The 17,476-nt window shown below is 36.3% G+C and overlaps 1 protein-coding gene across 2 annotated transcripts in view; it reads right to left on the bottom strand.

The window, feature by feature from the left end:
- The window catches only part of LOC142353964 (alpha-actinin-2-like), a 71,542-nt gene that overhangs the window by 5,912 nt on the left and 48,154 nt on the right, over positions 1-17,476 (bottom strand). For both annotated transcript variants that reach the window (XM_075406201.1, XM_075406202.1), the window contains 7 exons: positions 16,460-16,522; positions 15,509-15,691; positions 2,474-2,615; positions 1,971-2,170; positions 1,797-1,850; positions 1,322-1,468; positions 1,042-1,122 (listed from right to left, as the gene is read on the bottom strand). In XM_075406201.1, the coding sequence (XP_075262316.1) occupies positions 1,042-1,122; positions 1,322-1,468; positions 1,797-1,850; positions 1,971-2,170; positions 2,474-2,615; positions 15,509-15,691; positions 16,460-16,522 (870 nt within the window). The remainder of the gene's footprint in view (positions 1-1,041; positions 1,123-1,321; positions 1,469-1,796; positions 1,851-1,970; positions 2,171-2,473; positions 2,616-15,508; positions 15,692-16,459; positions 16,523-17,476) is intronic.

Genomic DNA, 17,476 nt, shown 5'->3' with positions numbered 1-17,476 from the left:
AAAGCGGCAAAATGGTAAAGCGAAAAAAAGTTTGACGAAGTAAAAAAAAATACGAGCGCAATAATAGCCGGCTGAGAAGATGAGGGCGGCTATTAAAAATAGAAAATCAATGTCAAAATGCCGCATGTCAACAAAAAAACAACAATCGAGAAATGGAAATTTGGTTCAAACTAGGCCTAGAATGAACTATGAATGGATTGTGTAAACCATTTAGAAAAAAAATCCAATTCAAAAAATCGAAACATAACCGACTAACGTCGGGCGAATTGCTCTCAAACGACCGGCGAGCGGTTGGCTTCGTCAGTAGCTAGCCACGGGGGGGGGGTGCACTGGGGGCTGATGGGGGCAACACTGGGTTGGGGAGGGGCAACAGCGCGGTGGGGATGGGGGTCAACGGGGGGGGGGGGGTTCTCAACCTCTCAGAACCGCCCTTCACACCGTAAGTATAAGTATAAGTCTCCAAAACAGTTTGAGCTGAAACAGAGCTGAAAGGCTCTAAGAGCACTTAATGCCCGCTGGGCGCTACCTGTTTATCCCGTTTTTGAGGACGAAAAGTCAAAAGCGTCAGACGAAAAATCGGTCAAGCGAAAAATTGCATAAAAAAAAGACCAACAGGACTAAAATAATTGCTACAAACTTCGTTTGAGAGCAATTAAAAAAACAGTAAAAATCAGAGTGAAGTTGCCGCATGTGAACAACAAAACCACCAGCGAGAAAGCGAACTTTCGTTCAAACACCGTTTTCTCACTCTACTTTAGAATTACAGTGAAAAAATGTCATGCCACAAAACCACTCGCTTTTTCGCTCCACTTCCTGTTTCGGCGTGACCAAAATCACTACTCCAATTTGGCTTCAAAAATCATGAAAATGTGTGAGGAGATCTTAAAAAAGACAGCGCCCCAATACAATTCAAATTCTTTGAATTGTAAAAATAGTAGCGCTATAATAGCCGGCTGAGAAGCTGAGGCGGCTATTAAAAAACCAAGAGAAGGCCAATAATAGCGCCAGCTATCGCTGTGCGGCTATTAAAAATGAACCTACCCTGAAGTCGTCCGCAATGTTATATCCTAGACTGAGCAGGCAAGATTTGAAGTCCTTCTGTGGCAGCCGCAGCGACCGCTTCTGAAACAGAAATCTAGTCTGACAACACATCAGATTAAATTTTCAGAATCAATACAAAGCTTGCGCTTGCATTGCTCTTATTTAGAGTTGTTCTATCAGAAACTAAGTTACGGAACTAGGCGAGATGCATAATTTCAGACGTTAGGATCTCTGACCAAGGGTTGATTACTTCGGCCATTTGTATAGTGGCTGTGTGTACCTTGTCAAAGTGGTTGAAGCAAGCCTTGAACTCTTGGAGCTGTGCCTCCGTGATGCCCTTGGCCTCTCTGGTCAGGATCTGGTTCTCCAATTCATTCACACTCCTCGTCACACTTGTAACCAACTGCTCCCAACTGATGCGAATTGTCTAAACAACTCAACCAAACTAGTTTTTCATTATAGATAGAAAGACTTCAAAATTTAAAACATTATTGAAAAACTGTCTGCTTCTCATTAGAAGACCAGGAATATAGCATGCCACTTTAAAGGGTAGGACATCATTGTCATCTACATCGTGTTAGGCTCGCAATATGGTTTTCAAGTCAAATTCATGACTGTAGTCAATATCGAATATCAAATTCGATACATTTTTTTGAGTGGAGTTAGTTTTCGGTACAAATGACCGGCAAAGTAATACGAGCTAATTTGTTGACTTAGCTGAATATTTTATACTAAATACAAAACAAAAATCTCACCTCCATTGTGTAAGGGGTGTGAGGGTTGTCATAGACTCGGCTTTCCTGAATTTGCTGAAACAAACATAGGAAATAAGGTATGCATCTCACTACGGCAACTCTTTTCCTTGATTTCTGAGAAAATTTCATTTTCTTGCAATTTTGACAACTAGCTATTTTCAGTATACACTAAACCTGATTAATGGCCTCCATCTGATCAATATTGGGCTGGTATTGGTAGACTGCGTGCTGGTGCTGCTTCAGTTTGGCCAGCTGTGAGTCCAGAGTGCCAGTCATCTGGGTGTGGATGGCAGCCACTGCCTCTATTGCCTTCTCAATCCACGGACCAGCTCCGTTCGCCTTCTGCGCAAACTGCATTCGCAGTCGCTCGTTGTCTGAAAATGAGTGGATCAAAAGCATTTATGTACAGCAAATAAATCGCAGCAAATCTATTTATACAGAAAGGAAGTTTTCCCATCATAGACCCACAGCTTAAACGTATAGCCCACATTGTTGTATATATGGTGGGGGACCAGCGGGGGGGGCATAATGGGAGAGGATTCAGCAATTTTAGGGAATTATTTCTTTGCACAACTTTGGTGTGAAACAATTATTTCAAAAATATTTAAAGAGGTTATATTGAGTCCGAGGTTTGTAGAGTGATCAACTAAATTATCACCAAATAATAATTAACTAACTCTCTTGTCGACTGAGTTCCTGCTGGAGATTCCTGTCCCTCTGAGGCACTAATCCCATCATCTCATTCCACTTGCTACTCAACTGACCCAGTTGTATCACAGTGTACGGGTTGTTCACTGCGTGTGCTGCCATCCCGTGTGACTACAAACACAACACACCATTGCACAATTTATCTTCTGCAATCTAGGTGGTCAACCTGTTAAAGTTTATTGTTACAATTTAGCTCAAAAAAGTTCAAGTCGACGTGCTGTGCTTCCTTTTACTCAGACCATTTTTTGTTATTTATGAGCAATCTCATGGGTCTTATTTTTTTTAGCTGATCTAAAAAAGTTGAACTATGCCGTAATCACTTTTGCTCAGACCAATTTTTTGTCGTGAGCGACCTCGTACGGAGTGTGGGCTAGTAAATATAAAAGAAAACCCACATTCGATATTTCAGTATAATGAGTTGACCCTTTAAGCGATAGTTTAATTTCAACTTTTCTAAGTGGAAGAGAACTGGGAAAGTGCAAAGCTAGCAACTCACAATGAATGAAAAACGAAGTGCCCAATTTTAATTTTGTCGCCAATGACTTTTTCAAGGTAAAAAACTTCAAAATTCCCCTATTTCATCGATTACCATCTTTGACATTAGTAGAAATCGATCTCAAAATTCCCTCCTCACCGCCTGTAGAATACGGTCAGTTAGAAGCAATTTACAGATCACATAGATGTCCAGAATCAAAAATTCTAGGCCCCTACAAAAAATTAATTTCCCTCTTATTAAGAGAGCTGAAAGTAAAAGCGTGAAGATGATTCTCTGAATTTAAGCCTCAATAGCAGAGCTTTCCAATTCTGGATACTTACAAACACCTAAAAAGAACAATATTTAAGAACAGCAACATATTAAAGTTGATACATGGATAAAATGACTAAGACTCATTGTTGACCCCAGTCTGGAGCTCGACTTTTTGAAAACACAATAATTCCAGGAGGCGAGGGGGGCGGATTAAGTAAGCATTGACTAATTAAATAGTCGAGAACACTAATAAAGTGAGGACAGTAGTTTTCGTTCGAGCCAAATTCGAAGGCAAATTTAATTCGAGCAAAATTAATTTCATGCGCAATATCTGTCAAGCACGGTCTTTCCACAGATAAAAACGGTCGAGAACGTTCTTTTCGTAACTCCTTGTTAGTCCAAAAAATGGTCATAAGTAAAAATTAAATAACCGGGTCGGATAAAAAAAGACTAATCTCATGTTACTCCCACGCAAAATGGAGAACATGCCCGTCACATTGCCGAAAAATAGCCGCCATTGATTGGCATAACCACGATTGGGATCAAAACGAAAAATGTGAAAACTTGATTGTTGCACAAAAAAATTTTCAAATGCTAACCCTTTTGAGTTCATTTTGAAGTTACACATACTTCTGTTTCTCGATGAGAGGATAAAGGGGCTAATATAAATTCCAATAAGCGTTAGAGGTGCTAACTTGGACAAAGTTCAACAATACCAAAGTTCAAGTGAGAAAAAAGTTCAAATAAAAAGGTTCAAGTGAGAAAAAAATTGATTTCATTTCGAAAAACAAAAAAAAATGACCGGCAAAAAAAAAACATTTTTAAAGAGTTAAATTTTGATTTCATTTTGTAGTTACACATACTCCTCTTTATTAATGAGAGGATACAGGTGCTGACATCAATTCCAAAAAGCGTTAGAGGTGGTAAGTAAGACTTCTAAGAACAAAGTCCAATAAAAACCAAGTCCAAGTAACAGAAAAGTTAAAGTGAGAAAAAAGTTCTAAAAACTAAGTTTATGTTGATTTCATTTCGAAAAGAAAAAAAAATGAATATTATACAAAATCAATTTTAAACTGTTCACTATGAAGCGAAACTAACAATTGTTTGACAAAGGAAAAACATAGCATGAACAGCCCAAAATCAAAAATAAAAGAATTAAAACCAACGGAGAACCTGACTTTCGAACAACTTCAATAGTCCAATATGAAGCCTAAGTTAAACAAAAAAATTATAAAGAGCTCACTTATTAAGATTTTTGATTATTTTTTCTCAAAAAAGGACGAAGTGATAAAAATCACTAAAAAGATATCAAATAAAAGTTTACACAATGAGAAATAGGAAAACGAGCTTACACCATCCAATAAAATTGATGTTGCTTATTAGAAGAAAGATCTGTCAACAATGAGACAAAGCGACTAGAAACGAAGCATTAACAAGGACGGTAAAAATTCAAAGAAAATAACTGCTATTTCTGGAAAAAAATGGTCAACGGAAGTACTACTAACAGCAACCAGCTTAAACCATGAACTAATGTGTTTTCAATTGTATTATTTTGAACGTCTATTACGGCTGTCATTAATGAGACTAAGTAGTAAGACAACAAAAACATGCAGGCAAAACTAAAACAAAACACTATCTGTGTCAAAAAATAGTGTCAAGGTTAGTAAAACTGTGTAACATGAACTAAAAACTGAGACTGGAATTAAATTTGACCCAATAGAGAGCCAGTAGACCTTACAATAACGCGACGTCAGGCAGCGAAATCAACAAATAAGGTAAAAACCCTAAAAATGATGACATTTTTCGAAAAGAAGTTGAGACATAATAGTGAAAAGCTTAAAGGGAACCATTAAAAAGCCTCTGTAGCACCTCTTCAGAGGGCCATGCAAAACTATTACCAACACGACTACGTGACAGCACAACAAAAAAAAACACGAAAAAAGCGCAGAACAAAAAATAACTGATATTTTTGAAAAGTGGGGCCAAATTCGTAAAAACGTTTGATATGAAGTGAACAAGTAATATGCTTCGATTACGCCTCAATAGCGAGCCAAATAAACCTTTCATTAATCAGACTAAGGAGAAGAACAAATAACTAAAAAACGGGAAAACAAAACAAAAACTCACCCAAAACAATTCAAACAAAAAATATTTTATCAAAGCAGGTCATTAAGTCTTATAAACCATTCAAGCCCAAGAATGAAATTAAGAAGTACAACCACGCATTATTAGAACAAATCTATGGCTTTTTAAAACGATTACTTAAAAAAACAGAAAAAAGCAAAAACTGAAGTCAAACTGTTTCCGCACGTGAAACATCGGCTTTCAAAACCCGAAGATTTCTCACTCCACTTTGAAAGCAGCTTGAAAAATATAACGCTTAAAACTACTCGCTTTTTTGCTCCCTTCACTACTCCAGCGTGACTAAAAATCACCACTTTAATTTGATTTCGCATTGGAAAAAAGTAAAAAAAAAGTTAACAAATCAAATAAGCGCACCAATCCAAATCGAAATTTTTCAATTGTAAAAATAGGCACGCTTTAAAAAACTGGCTGAAAAGATAAGGGCGGTTACTAATGAGAGACAAAATTTATTTAGATTAAGCTTAGGGAGGCTGGCCCCAGTGGGCAACAATAAAAGCTAGGATGAGGGGTTGCGCCGAAAATTTGACAAGAGTGGCTCTTCACGCAATGATATCCGCCTCCTAAAGGACAGTGAGAATTTAATAAAAATCTAGCAGGCCACCTCATAGACCTACTGCCGTGTGCTTTACCAGTTTATCTTTTTTAAAAGATACACACGAATACATCCAGCTTCACTCAAGAACAATTAATCGTAAAATATTCCTAGTTGACCTCACCACCTTCAAAAAAGTAAGCCAGCATTATTTACTGAATCATGTTACCAAAAAATTTAAATATATGAAAAAAAAGTAAAAATAACGCCACGCTCACAAAAATTGCACAAAAACAAACAAAGACAGACACGAGACATAGCACAACAACTTTTGAATCACCATCCAAAAAATGTACAAGAAAATATGATAGCTAATATTAGAAAAAACTGTTGAAATTGAAGAATGAATGAAAGCCACAATAAAAAGAAAGAAAGCACATGTTAAGTTCAGATAGTCAGTCAACTTTTAGTATAACTAGTTACTTTTTAATCACGTTAAGCTGTGAATCATGAGAATAATGAAAACACTTATAAAAAAAAACCATTTTCATTAATGACACTAAGAGACAAAGTAACAAAGATAAAAACAGGCCAAACACCAGAATTTTGTTTTTTTATTGCTGAGACGTTATGTTTTGCTAATCTGTATAATTAATTGCCCCTTCTATTACCAGCTCTCATATAACCTTCAATCAGAGCGACACACACTGAGTTGACCTTATCTCCTTGAATTAAACTAATAAGACATTCTGAAAAATAAAAATTATTTTTGAGAGTAAAGTCAGGTATGACCAAAAACTTAATCTCGCAAATGAACAAAAAAAATGCGCTATTAATAGCGAAAAATGACATCAGGCACACAATTCAGTCAAAATTGCATAAATGAAAAAAACATCAGAGCCTGACAATTTCGTCTTTCTGGGTGCAAAAAACCGATCAGGGAGGGATTCTATTCGCCGACCTCTTGAGAACTTGATAAAAGCATTATCAACTCGCCTATCAGGTCCTGGTATACTCCTTACAATTGCTTTTATTTTAGCAACAAACTATTTCGGAGTGAGAGAAACCGAAATTACTCAAAAATAAAGAAGTGAAGAGTGAAAAAATCACTTGAAAAGTTAAAAAAAAAAGCTCCAGAACAAACGCCCAAAAACGGTTGAGTGAAAACTTGTGTTTTTTGCACCCCAAAGACACAAGTTTATATGATAATTGCTTCAATTATCATATAACGTAGTTCCACAGCAATTAAAATATTATTTGAAGTGATCGTGCCGGTCATATGTTCGTAACAAAATCTTGATGGCAAAATTAAGGAACCACGAGAAAACCTATAGTAGCCCCACCGATCGCGTTCCCGCTACTGAAAAATGTAGTCAGAGTGTCTATCGTTAGCTGTATATTGACGCCAGAGAAGAAAATGTTGACAAAACTTCAAAATTCAACATTTTTTTGTTTTTGAATTTTGAAATTCTCAAAATAGCAACAGCTGCTTTTATTATGTTTAAATAATTGAATCTAGGCACCATTTGAGACAAAACGTCTTGTTATTAGCATTTATAAGAAACTCGATGGATAAAAGTCAATGTCAACTGGACCTTTCTGCCTCCCAATACGTTATGCCTCCGTATGTTAAGCCATCGGGATTGAAACAGAAAAAATTAACCAAATTTTTTTCTACTTTTCTTTCAGTGTCAAAACGTGTTCTAATTTGGCGGGCAGTTTCAGTTACATTCTAAAACTATACTTAATTCGGGCTTCTAAACTGAAAGCTAAAAAGCTTACTACCAAACACTCAGCTAGCAAACACTCTAATCAACCTAATCAATCTTGATAACCTAATGCACTATGACTGATGACCGCGCTTTATCGGTTTATACCATCTCTTTTGATTTTGATCTTTTGACATTGACCATATTCACCACATTGCGTAATTCAATACGTGGAAGAATTCAAAATCTATTCAGTTGAAACAGTGAGTGAAGTAAACTAGACCTAGAGCTGACTATGAGTGAATTGGGAAAACCATTTCTAAATAATCAGATAAAACAAAAAAAGAGAAAATCAATGTCAAAATGCCACATGTGAACATAAATGGAAATTCGGTTCAAACAAAACAAAAAACTAACCCTAGAATGAACTATGCGGAATTAGGAAAACCAGTTAGAAAAATTATCTGATTACAAAAATCGAAAAAACAGTAAACATAACCGACTAACGTCGGGCCAATTGCTTTCAAACAACCGGTGAGCGGTTGGCTGCGTCAGTAGCTAGCCATGGTTTAGTGAGGCTAGCTTTACATTAATTGAAGGGCGTAAGGTGAGCACAGCGGGGGTGCAAAAGTGGATTGGAGGACTGATGTGCGGGCGGTGGGTGGGGGTGTGGGATCAATTTCTAAGAACCACCCTTCACACCATAAGTTTAAGTCCCCAAAACAGTTTCTGTTAATCGCAAACTTGAAGACAAGTGGGCTAAACGGCTATAAGAGAACTTAATGCAAACAACTGGGCGCTACCTCTATCCTGTTTCAGAAGACGAAAGTCAAATGGGTGACGAAAAATGGGCCAAGCGAACAATTGTATAAAAGCGATACAGGATTAATATATTTGCAACAAATTGCTTTTGAGAGCAGTTAACAATTATTTCCTTAAAAAGGCCTGTTAAGTCATTCTACTATAAATCACTATTAATGAGGATCAAAGATGATGACATTACGCCACGTAAAAGCATCTGAAGTGCGGCATCAACAAAGAGAGAGAGAGAGAAATAGAGTGTGAGAGAGAGAGATAAAACGTGAACGAGAAAGAGAAGGAAAGAAATCCTAACAGAGAGAGAGAGAGAGAGAGAGAGAGAGAGAGAGAGAAAGAGAAATATTTTCCATGATGGGATCCGACTCTGCCCTTTCTAGTTTTCTAGCCTTCTTAGTAAGTAAATCATATTAAAAAACTAAAAAGCCAAAATTAATAACAAAAGTTTTTAACTCAACAGTAAAAAAGTTCAAAATCATCTTTTGTCACAAAAGTTCTGTCATCAAGTAACCCTTCAAAGACTTAGAAAGTTTCGTTGGCAAAGAAAGTTCGTTAAATTTTGGAAACAACTGCAAATTTTAACATCTTGCTAGATTTCAAGATATCATTATCTTACGAACCATTTCATTGTCTCACGAGACCATCCAGTATCCCTGTTGCAAGCATATATAAGTTTCATTGCCTCAAAGATCCATAAAATTGAACAAAAATTTTCAAAAATTTGAAATTCTACATTTTATCCAAAGATTACTCAAACTGGAGTAATAAAAAGTGATCACCATTCCATTATCTCAAACTATGCAGCGGCTTATCATCAAACTTTGGAGGAGGTCCCAGGGCCCCTGGAGCCGGAAAAACATGAAAAAAATGCAAATAACTTTTAAAAACTGCTCAAATTCGTGAAATTAAAATCTTGAAAAACATTCAATTACATCTATAAACTATGCAGTAACATATAATCAAACCCTAGAGGAAGTTCCGTGGCTCTTGAGGTTAGAGAAACCTAAAAAAAATGACAAAAAATTTCAAAAAACTTTTTGTCAAATTGCAAGTTTTATTTAAAAAAAATTGCTAAAAGTTGTGATATTAAAAAGTTGATAATACATGACCAATAAAAATTTTCCAGTAGTTTTTATCAAACCCTAACGGAAGTTTTCTGACCCTTGAGGCTCAAAAAACTTGAATAATGAACATAAATGTCAAGAAATTGAAAAAATTGGCAAAAAATGTCAAAATATGCTAAAGTTAGTGGTGTTAAAATCTTGCAAGACATTCCATTACATCTACAAACTATACAGTAACCTATTTTCAAACCCTAGATGAGGTTCCTTGACTCATTAGGCTGAAAAAACCTCAAAAAATACGAACATTTTCAAAAAACTTGAGAAAAAGCAAGTTTCATAAAAAAAATTGAAGACATTAAAATGTTGAGAAACTATTCCATGGCCAAAAAAATTGTCAGTAACTTATTATCAATTCCCTTAGGTTTTCCCAAAAAAACATGCACATTTGGTCAAAAAAAGCAAGCTAAAAATCGTGGGGCTTAAATTTTGAAACCATTCAATTGCCACTAGAAATTGTGCAGTAACCTTTTATTAAAACCTAGAGGAGGTTCCTTGACACCTAAGGCTAATCGAGCTACCACCTAAGGCTTTAGCGAGCGGTAGCAGCTAAAAACGGGGGGACCGAGGGCTGATGGGGGGGGGCAACAGTGGAGTGGGGGGAAGGTAACAGCGCGTGAGGGAGGGGTTGGGGCAACAGAAGGGCGGTCAACAGCGGAGGGGGATTTTACCTCTAAGAACACACCATAAGTATAAGGCTCCAAAACAGTTTGAGCTGAAACAGAGCTGAAAGGCTCTAAGAGCACTTAATGCCAGTTGGGCGCAAACTGTTCATCCCGTTTTTGATGACAAAAAGTCAGAAGCGTCAGACAAAAAATCGGTCAAGCGAAAAAATCGCATAAAAAAGACTGGCAGGACTAATATAATTGCTGTAAACTTCGTTTGAGAGCAATTAAAAATCAAAGTAAAATTGCCGCATGCGAACAAAACACCACAACCGATAAACCGAATTTTTGCTCAAACACCTTTTCCTCACTCTACTCAAAAATTTAGAGCAGAAAAATTTTCATGCCGCAAAACCACTTGCTTTTTCGCTCCACTTCCTGTTTAGGCGTGACCAAAACCACTACTCCAATTTGGCTTCAAAAACCATAAAATGTGTGAACAGATCATAAACAATTTAAAAAAACATAGCAGGACAAGTCACCGACTCCACTTTAAAAGGCAAGTGAGAGCTGTAAAAGGCAAGTAAGATTAAGCAAAAAAAAAACAACACCAGAACAACAAAAACAAGACCAAAAATTCGTTTTTTTTATTTTTTTGAAAGGACAGGATCAATATCAAAAAAGAACTGCTATGAACTCAAACTGCCAATTATTTTGCTCTATTTCTCATCAACAACCTGCCATTAACGTTCGATGAGTCCTCTCACTAATAATATTAAATAATCAGACAAAAACAACCAAAAATTGCAAAAAAAATCACTGAAACTTTGAAAATACTTCGTACAAAACCACAGAACGCAATAGCTCCTGAAGGATACAATTACATCAATTATTTCAGTCTTCAATGACCACCGTTGAGACCTGTCATCAATGAGATTAAGTGATAAGACAGCAATAAGTACAACAAATACTAGCAAAACTAAAAAAAATTAAAGATTCTTAAAAGGAATAAGCGTATAAGTCACAAAAAGCAATAGCTATCAGCTGAAGTGATTTACATTGATTGAAGCCTTGTTAGCAACCAATGAGACCTGTCGATAATGAGACAAAGTTGAGACGACAAAATTGAAGAAAAACAAAACAAAAAAATTGATAATTTTATTGAAAACAATTAGTGTCAAAGTCATAGAAAGCACAAGCTTTGAACAAAAACGAATAAATCGATTAACCTGACCCCTATTAGCAGCATCAGAGACCTGTCCCCAACGTGATAAAATAAGACATCAAAAAGTACGATAAATACTTGCAGAACTGAAAAATTCAGTTAAAATTTTGTGAAGTGACAGTCACTACTGTCATGAAAAAAAGTAGCTAATTAATTGAGCCATAAATTAGGTTATTTTATGTCTCATTAGCAACCAATCAGATTTGTCATTGATGGTACAAAGTGATAAGACAACAGATAATTTTAAGAAAGGGGAAAAATCAAAAATTCACTAATATTTTATGACAACAAATAGTGGCAAAGTCATAAAAAGTTTTAGCTGCCCCTTAATCAATTCAAGCAAAGGCAAATAGGCACAATTAGAACACATAAGTACCGCCTTGAAAGCACTGAAGGAGAAAAACTCTTAAAACAGAAGTCAAATTGACTCACCTGAAAAAATCGATCTCAAACACCGCCAAATTGTTCAAACACCAATTTCTCACTCTACTTTAAAGGTTTCTTGAAAAAATTTACGCCTCAAACCTACTCGGTTTTTCGCTCCCTTTACTATTTCAGTTTGACCAAAATCACCACTCTAATTTGACTTCTCACTGACGTGAAAACGCCGAAAAAAGCGTGAACAGATCTTAAAAAAAAGACAGCGCCCCAATACAAATCAAATTCTTTGAATTGCAAAAAGGAGAGCGTCTAAATAATAGCCTTTGAGAGGCTGGCGGCGGCTAATAAAAAATTAACGGCGAGCCGCTGACTTTGGTAGGAGCTAGCTGTGGCTTAAGCTTTACTGAGGAGGAAGGGGGGACAGAATAAACAAAGCGGGTGCATAAATAGGGGGCCCAAATGGCTCAAGTGCGCGGAGTTAGGGTTGAAATGAGGCGCTGAGGGGCTAAACTCCCGCTCAAACCATGATTTTGTCTTCACGGCTTCAGTGTGATTTGAACAACTAGTAAATTTAAGACATTTGCTAAACAAGTTAATAATTTGCTAAGTTAAAGCATCGTTGAGGACAAAACTCAAATGGTGAGAAAAAATAACCATCAGAAGGAAAGCGATTGTACAAAAAATGGCATTAAAAATCGAAACCAACAGTACTAACATATTTGTTACAAACTTTGTTTGAAAGCTGTAAACAAAAACAAAAAATCTCAAACATAGCTGGTAGATTGTCAGAAAATAGCTGCAATAGCTTTGTAGATCTACAGTCTCAAAAAGATAGTGAAAAAAGAATCTGTACTTATTGCTGCTTCTATTAGCTGCCCTTAAAAATCAACATAACTGGAAGATTGCCGGAAAAAAGACGCGAAAGCCGCTTGTGGCCTTCCGTGGAATTGAAACAATTAAACAAATAAGATAGACAGATTGACACCAATCCTTTAATAGACAAAAGACTTTTTGGGTTAGATTCAGAGTGTCATTTTTATGACACAAGCTCTATAAGGAAAACGACCTAATAGAGCTTTTTCAAAATTAACATTCGATATCAAAAAGTTAAGACTCTTATACTCAAGAATTAGGGCATATACGTTTGGCACTACATAGATGCACACTACTGATCTTGAAGTAGTAAATGAGTCCATTAAGTCAGTTCAGAAGTCATTTTTTGAGTGAGGTAAGTCACGCATTTGACCTAAAAGCAGAACAAATGACGCCACGCACACATATTTTTAACTGCAAAGCAGTAGAAATCACTAAAATTGAAAAATCAATTCCAAAAAGTCAGGTCGTAAGAAGCATCGATGGAGACGACCAATTAAAAAAAAACATAGCAGGACAAGTCTTGAAATACAATCCAATGAATTGAAAGAAAAATTAGAAGTATTCTATTTTAGCACCAGATCAATTGAACAATGCCAGCCAGAACACAAACAAAATTATGTCGAAAAATTGAAACATAACTGGCATATTGCCAGAAAATAGCCGCAATAGCTTCGTAGATCTGCAGTCTCAAAAAACAGTAAAAAAGAAAGACTAAATAAATTCGTCTCATCATTGAAGGCTGATATATTATATTTTGATTAAAAATCTATAAGTTTTTGCTGCCTCTATTAGCTGCTCTCAAATAGCCATAATTTAGAGTGACACACACCCCTTTGACTTTATCTCTTTGAGTTAAAGTAAATAAAAGTCAACTTCAAAGTGAGGAAGTCATTTTTGAGAGAGTGAGTTAAGTCAAGTGTGACCAAAAATTTAATCACGCGAATGAACAAAAAAACTAGCTCCACTGAGAGCGAAAAATGACGTCACACACGCACTTCAGTTGAAATTGCACGAACAAAAAGCAGATTTGGAGTGGTTGTGACGTCATTTGGTCGTAACAAAAATAGCGACGACGAAATAAAAAAACCAAGAGAAGGCCAATAATAGCCTCAGCTATCGCTGTGCGGCTATTAAACACGCAATCAAACAAACTAAACAAATACATACTCATTGCTAAAACTCTTGAAGGTTTTACCCCAGTCAAAATTTGATCCCTGTAAAAGTTTACCTATTTCAAAAATATGTTCAAAACCAATTTCTGTCTCTGATATCAGCCCTGGATCATTTCTGCAAAAAAAAATCTGAAAAAATTCATTGACCCTTGAAGATCTACTAACTCAGAAAATGACAGTAATTTTTTTTAAAATTGAAATTAATTGCAAATTTTAAAGAAATGTTGCTGAAAATCGTGATATTAATATCTTGAGAATCCAGTAACCCAATTCCAAGTCTTAAAAACTCATTGGCTCAAAGATCGATAGGCAATTGCTTTTAGAAAAAAATTATGTTAAAATCCTTCTATTAAAATTTTGAAAACTATTCCATTGCCCCTGGCAACTATGTAGAAACATACTATCAAACCCTAGAGGAGGTTACCAGGCTACTGAGGTAAGAAAAACTGAATAAAAGACATATGCATTAAAACTTGAAAAAATTTCAAATTTTAGAAAAGTTCCAAAACTCGGACAATTATCAAAAATTGACAAATTTCAGAGAAAATTCAAAAACTGCAGACTTTATCAAAACATGCAAAAATTCGAGATATTAAAATGTTGAAAACCATTCTATTGTTCCTAGGAACCTGTGCAGTGCCCTATTATCAAACCCTAAAGGAGATTCCCTGGCCCCTGATGCAAGAAAAACTAATAAAATAACAAATTTTCAAAAAAAAACTTGAAAAAAATCGCTAAAGTTAGTATCTATTTGCGTGTTTGTGTTTGTAGTACCAAAACATATAGCCCATAAAATGGTCATAACAAGTAATTTTGTCTCGGAAAACCTTCATCAACTTTTAAAAACTTCAACCTAAGACTAATCAAACAAAAAAAATGACAAAAAAACATGAAACATACCCGGCAGATTGCCGGAAAATAGCCGCCGTTGATTCCAATAAGCATGATTGCGATTGAAAGAATAGAAACTAGCCTAGGGAAAGAATTGAAACTAGCCTGGAGAAGTCAAAAAGATTTCACACACAATGTTGAGAAAGCGGCAAAATGAGGGAAATATTTTTTTGTTCTACAAAATTAGGAGCGCTATAATAGCAAAATAATAGCAAAAAAAACAAAATTAGGAGCGCTATAATAGCCGGCTGAGAAGATGAGGGCGGCTATTATAAATTCAACCATTTTGAGCCCAAAAACTCTTAAAAATGACCTTTTAACCTTAAATTAAGGCCATCCCAGCAGCTGCACCACTCTAAGCACTTGAAAGACTACTAAAGCCCACTTTGGGCCTCTAATAAAACTTACTGCCCGCAGTATTTTACCTGTCTATCTCGTTTTGAAAGATCAAAGTCATTGAACAATGTGCGAATACATCTTAAAAAAGACACAGCGTCCCAATACAATTCAAATTCTTTGAATTGTAAAAAACCACGATGTCCCCCATAATAGTCGCTATCGCGTCGCGGCTATCAAAGTAAATTGATCTCACTCTACTTGCTGAACCAGGATGAAAAAATAGCCCTAAACATCGCTCTTTCTCTCCCTTCACAGCCTCAATGAGAATAAAATCAGCGCTAGAATTCGACTTCAAATTTAAACGATGCAGCTTTGACGGTTGTCACTGTCCAGTGAGATTCAGACGTTAAAAAGAGTGTAATTTTATTACTCATATTCCCTCACCTGTGCGAACTTCTGGACCTCCGACTGCAGTCCGCAGATTGCGTTGTACTCAGTCTCTGCCTCGGGAAGAGTCTGTTTGAAGTGTGAATTGGCCCCTAAGAGGTCACTGACTTCTTGCACTGTGTGCACAATGAACATGTCAGTCAAGTCCTCACAAGCACTGTCCACCCAGTTGTAGAACGGCTGAACAACACATGAATAATTCACCCTCATTTTTCCGTGAGACTTGAAATCCGTGAGAACCGAGAAGCGGTTCGAGATATTAAGTCAGAATATCGAAGTGACTTCTGCAGAGTCACGTAACCATGCTTAAAACACGAAACGCGCACGTTTTAAAATGACGAAAGTCAACTTCTGTGGCTAAGTAGGAACTTCTGGCATTTTAACTTCTGCAACTGACTTTCGGCATTTTAAAATGTGCACGCGAGTGTTTTAATTTTCATTATCAAAGATTTTATACATTTCCCGCGAAGGTGACTCGGAAGACAGTTTTATTCGTGAAAAATTTTTTCGTTTAGAGTCGGTGATCGGACAATAGATCGAAAACAGAAAAATTAGGACAATAGATCGAAAATTAATCTCTATTCTTCTTGATTGGTTGAAATTAAGCATTATTTGCCAGCTGCAGTATAATTACTACATTATGGTCATGCCTCGCGAGCCATGGCCATGCCTTAGTGGCCCGTGGGACTTGATATGAATCTATCACAACCGAGCAAATTATCACAACAGAGCATATTATATGCTGTATAAATGAGCGCTTAAATCTAATTTACCAATACGTAATTCTTTCGATCTATTGTCCCAATTTTCGCTTTCGATCTGTTGTCTTTCGATCTATTGTCCTAGCACCTTCACAGTCATACCGTTCAATTTGGCATCTCAGAATGTTGAACAGTTAACTATAAAGCTGCAACTAAACTGTGGCTCTTCAATCATTGTTAAACTAACCGCAATTCTTTTGGCAAATTCCAAATGCAGCTGGTCAATTTTCTCCATCGTGCGTTCCATTTCCTGAAATAAACATCACCGACTATGTTGGATGAACTTCTCTGAAAAGAATGGCGATGGGTTGGCTCTGGTAGGAAACCCAAATTTAAGGCTCTCACTTGCTGGGTGGGTGAACCGGGGTCGTAGTTTTATGAAACTGGGTGGCAATAATGAAAAAATTTTAACTATTAGCAAAAATATTGAGGACGAATTTCATGTTGCTTCATTCAATGTATATTATTAAATCATTCGCAGCTTCTAATAATCTTTGTCCGTGTCTGTGTGTGTCAGTTTGTCTCTGTGTTCGCACGCGCGCATATGTTTGTATGCGGGAGGGAGTCCAAATTTCCCAAAAATTTCCCAAAACTGACCTCCAAATCAAGAAATTAAACGTATAATTAAAACTAGAAGAGCTCCAAGAGCATTGAACTGAAGACTGTAGACTCTTATGTCCTTATACCAGTTTATCTCACATTTGGGGACAAAAGTCAAATGATGCGACAAAAAATTTTTACACCTGTTTATCCCACTTTTCAGGACGGAAAGTAAAATTATCCGACAAAAGAAAAAAATTGCCATGGACTTAATTTGAGAGCAATTAAAGGGGTCAAATAAAGCTCCACTTAAATGAAAAAGTTAGTAATAATTTTATGGTGAAAAATGTGGCTCTTAAATAGCACGTAATCGAAACGTAAAACAAATTAAAGAACATAGCCAGCAAATTGCCAGAAAATAGCCGCAACAGCTTTGTAGATATGGAGTCTTAAAACTAGTGAAAGAAACAGACCGAGAAAATAATTTTTTTTTGAAAAAATGCCATGAATGAAAAGAATGCCAAGAAAAGTCAATTTCAGAGTCAGGAAGTCAATTTTGGGAGTGAGGTAAGTCACGTGTGAAAAAAAACTTAAAGACGCGAATGAACAAAGAACTCGCTCCATTAAGAGTCAGAAACGACGGCACGTACGAAATTCAGTTAAA

The sequence above is a fragment of the Convolutriloba macropyga genome, chromosome 15, assembly GCF_964194025.1.
Source record: "Convolutriloba macropyga chromosome 15, txConMacr16.3, whole genome shotgun sequence".
Taxonomy (NCBI): domain Eukaryota; kingdom Metazoa; phylum Xenacoelomorpha; order Acoela; family Convolutidae; genus Convolutriloba; species Convolutriloba macropyga.
This window is presented reverse-complemented; position numbering and strand designations above follow the sequence as displayed.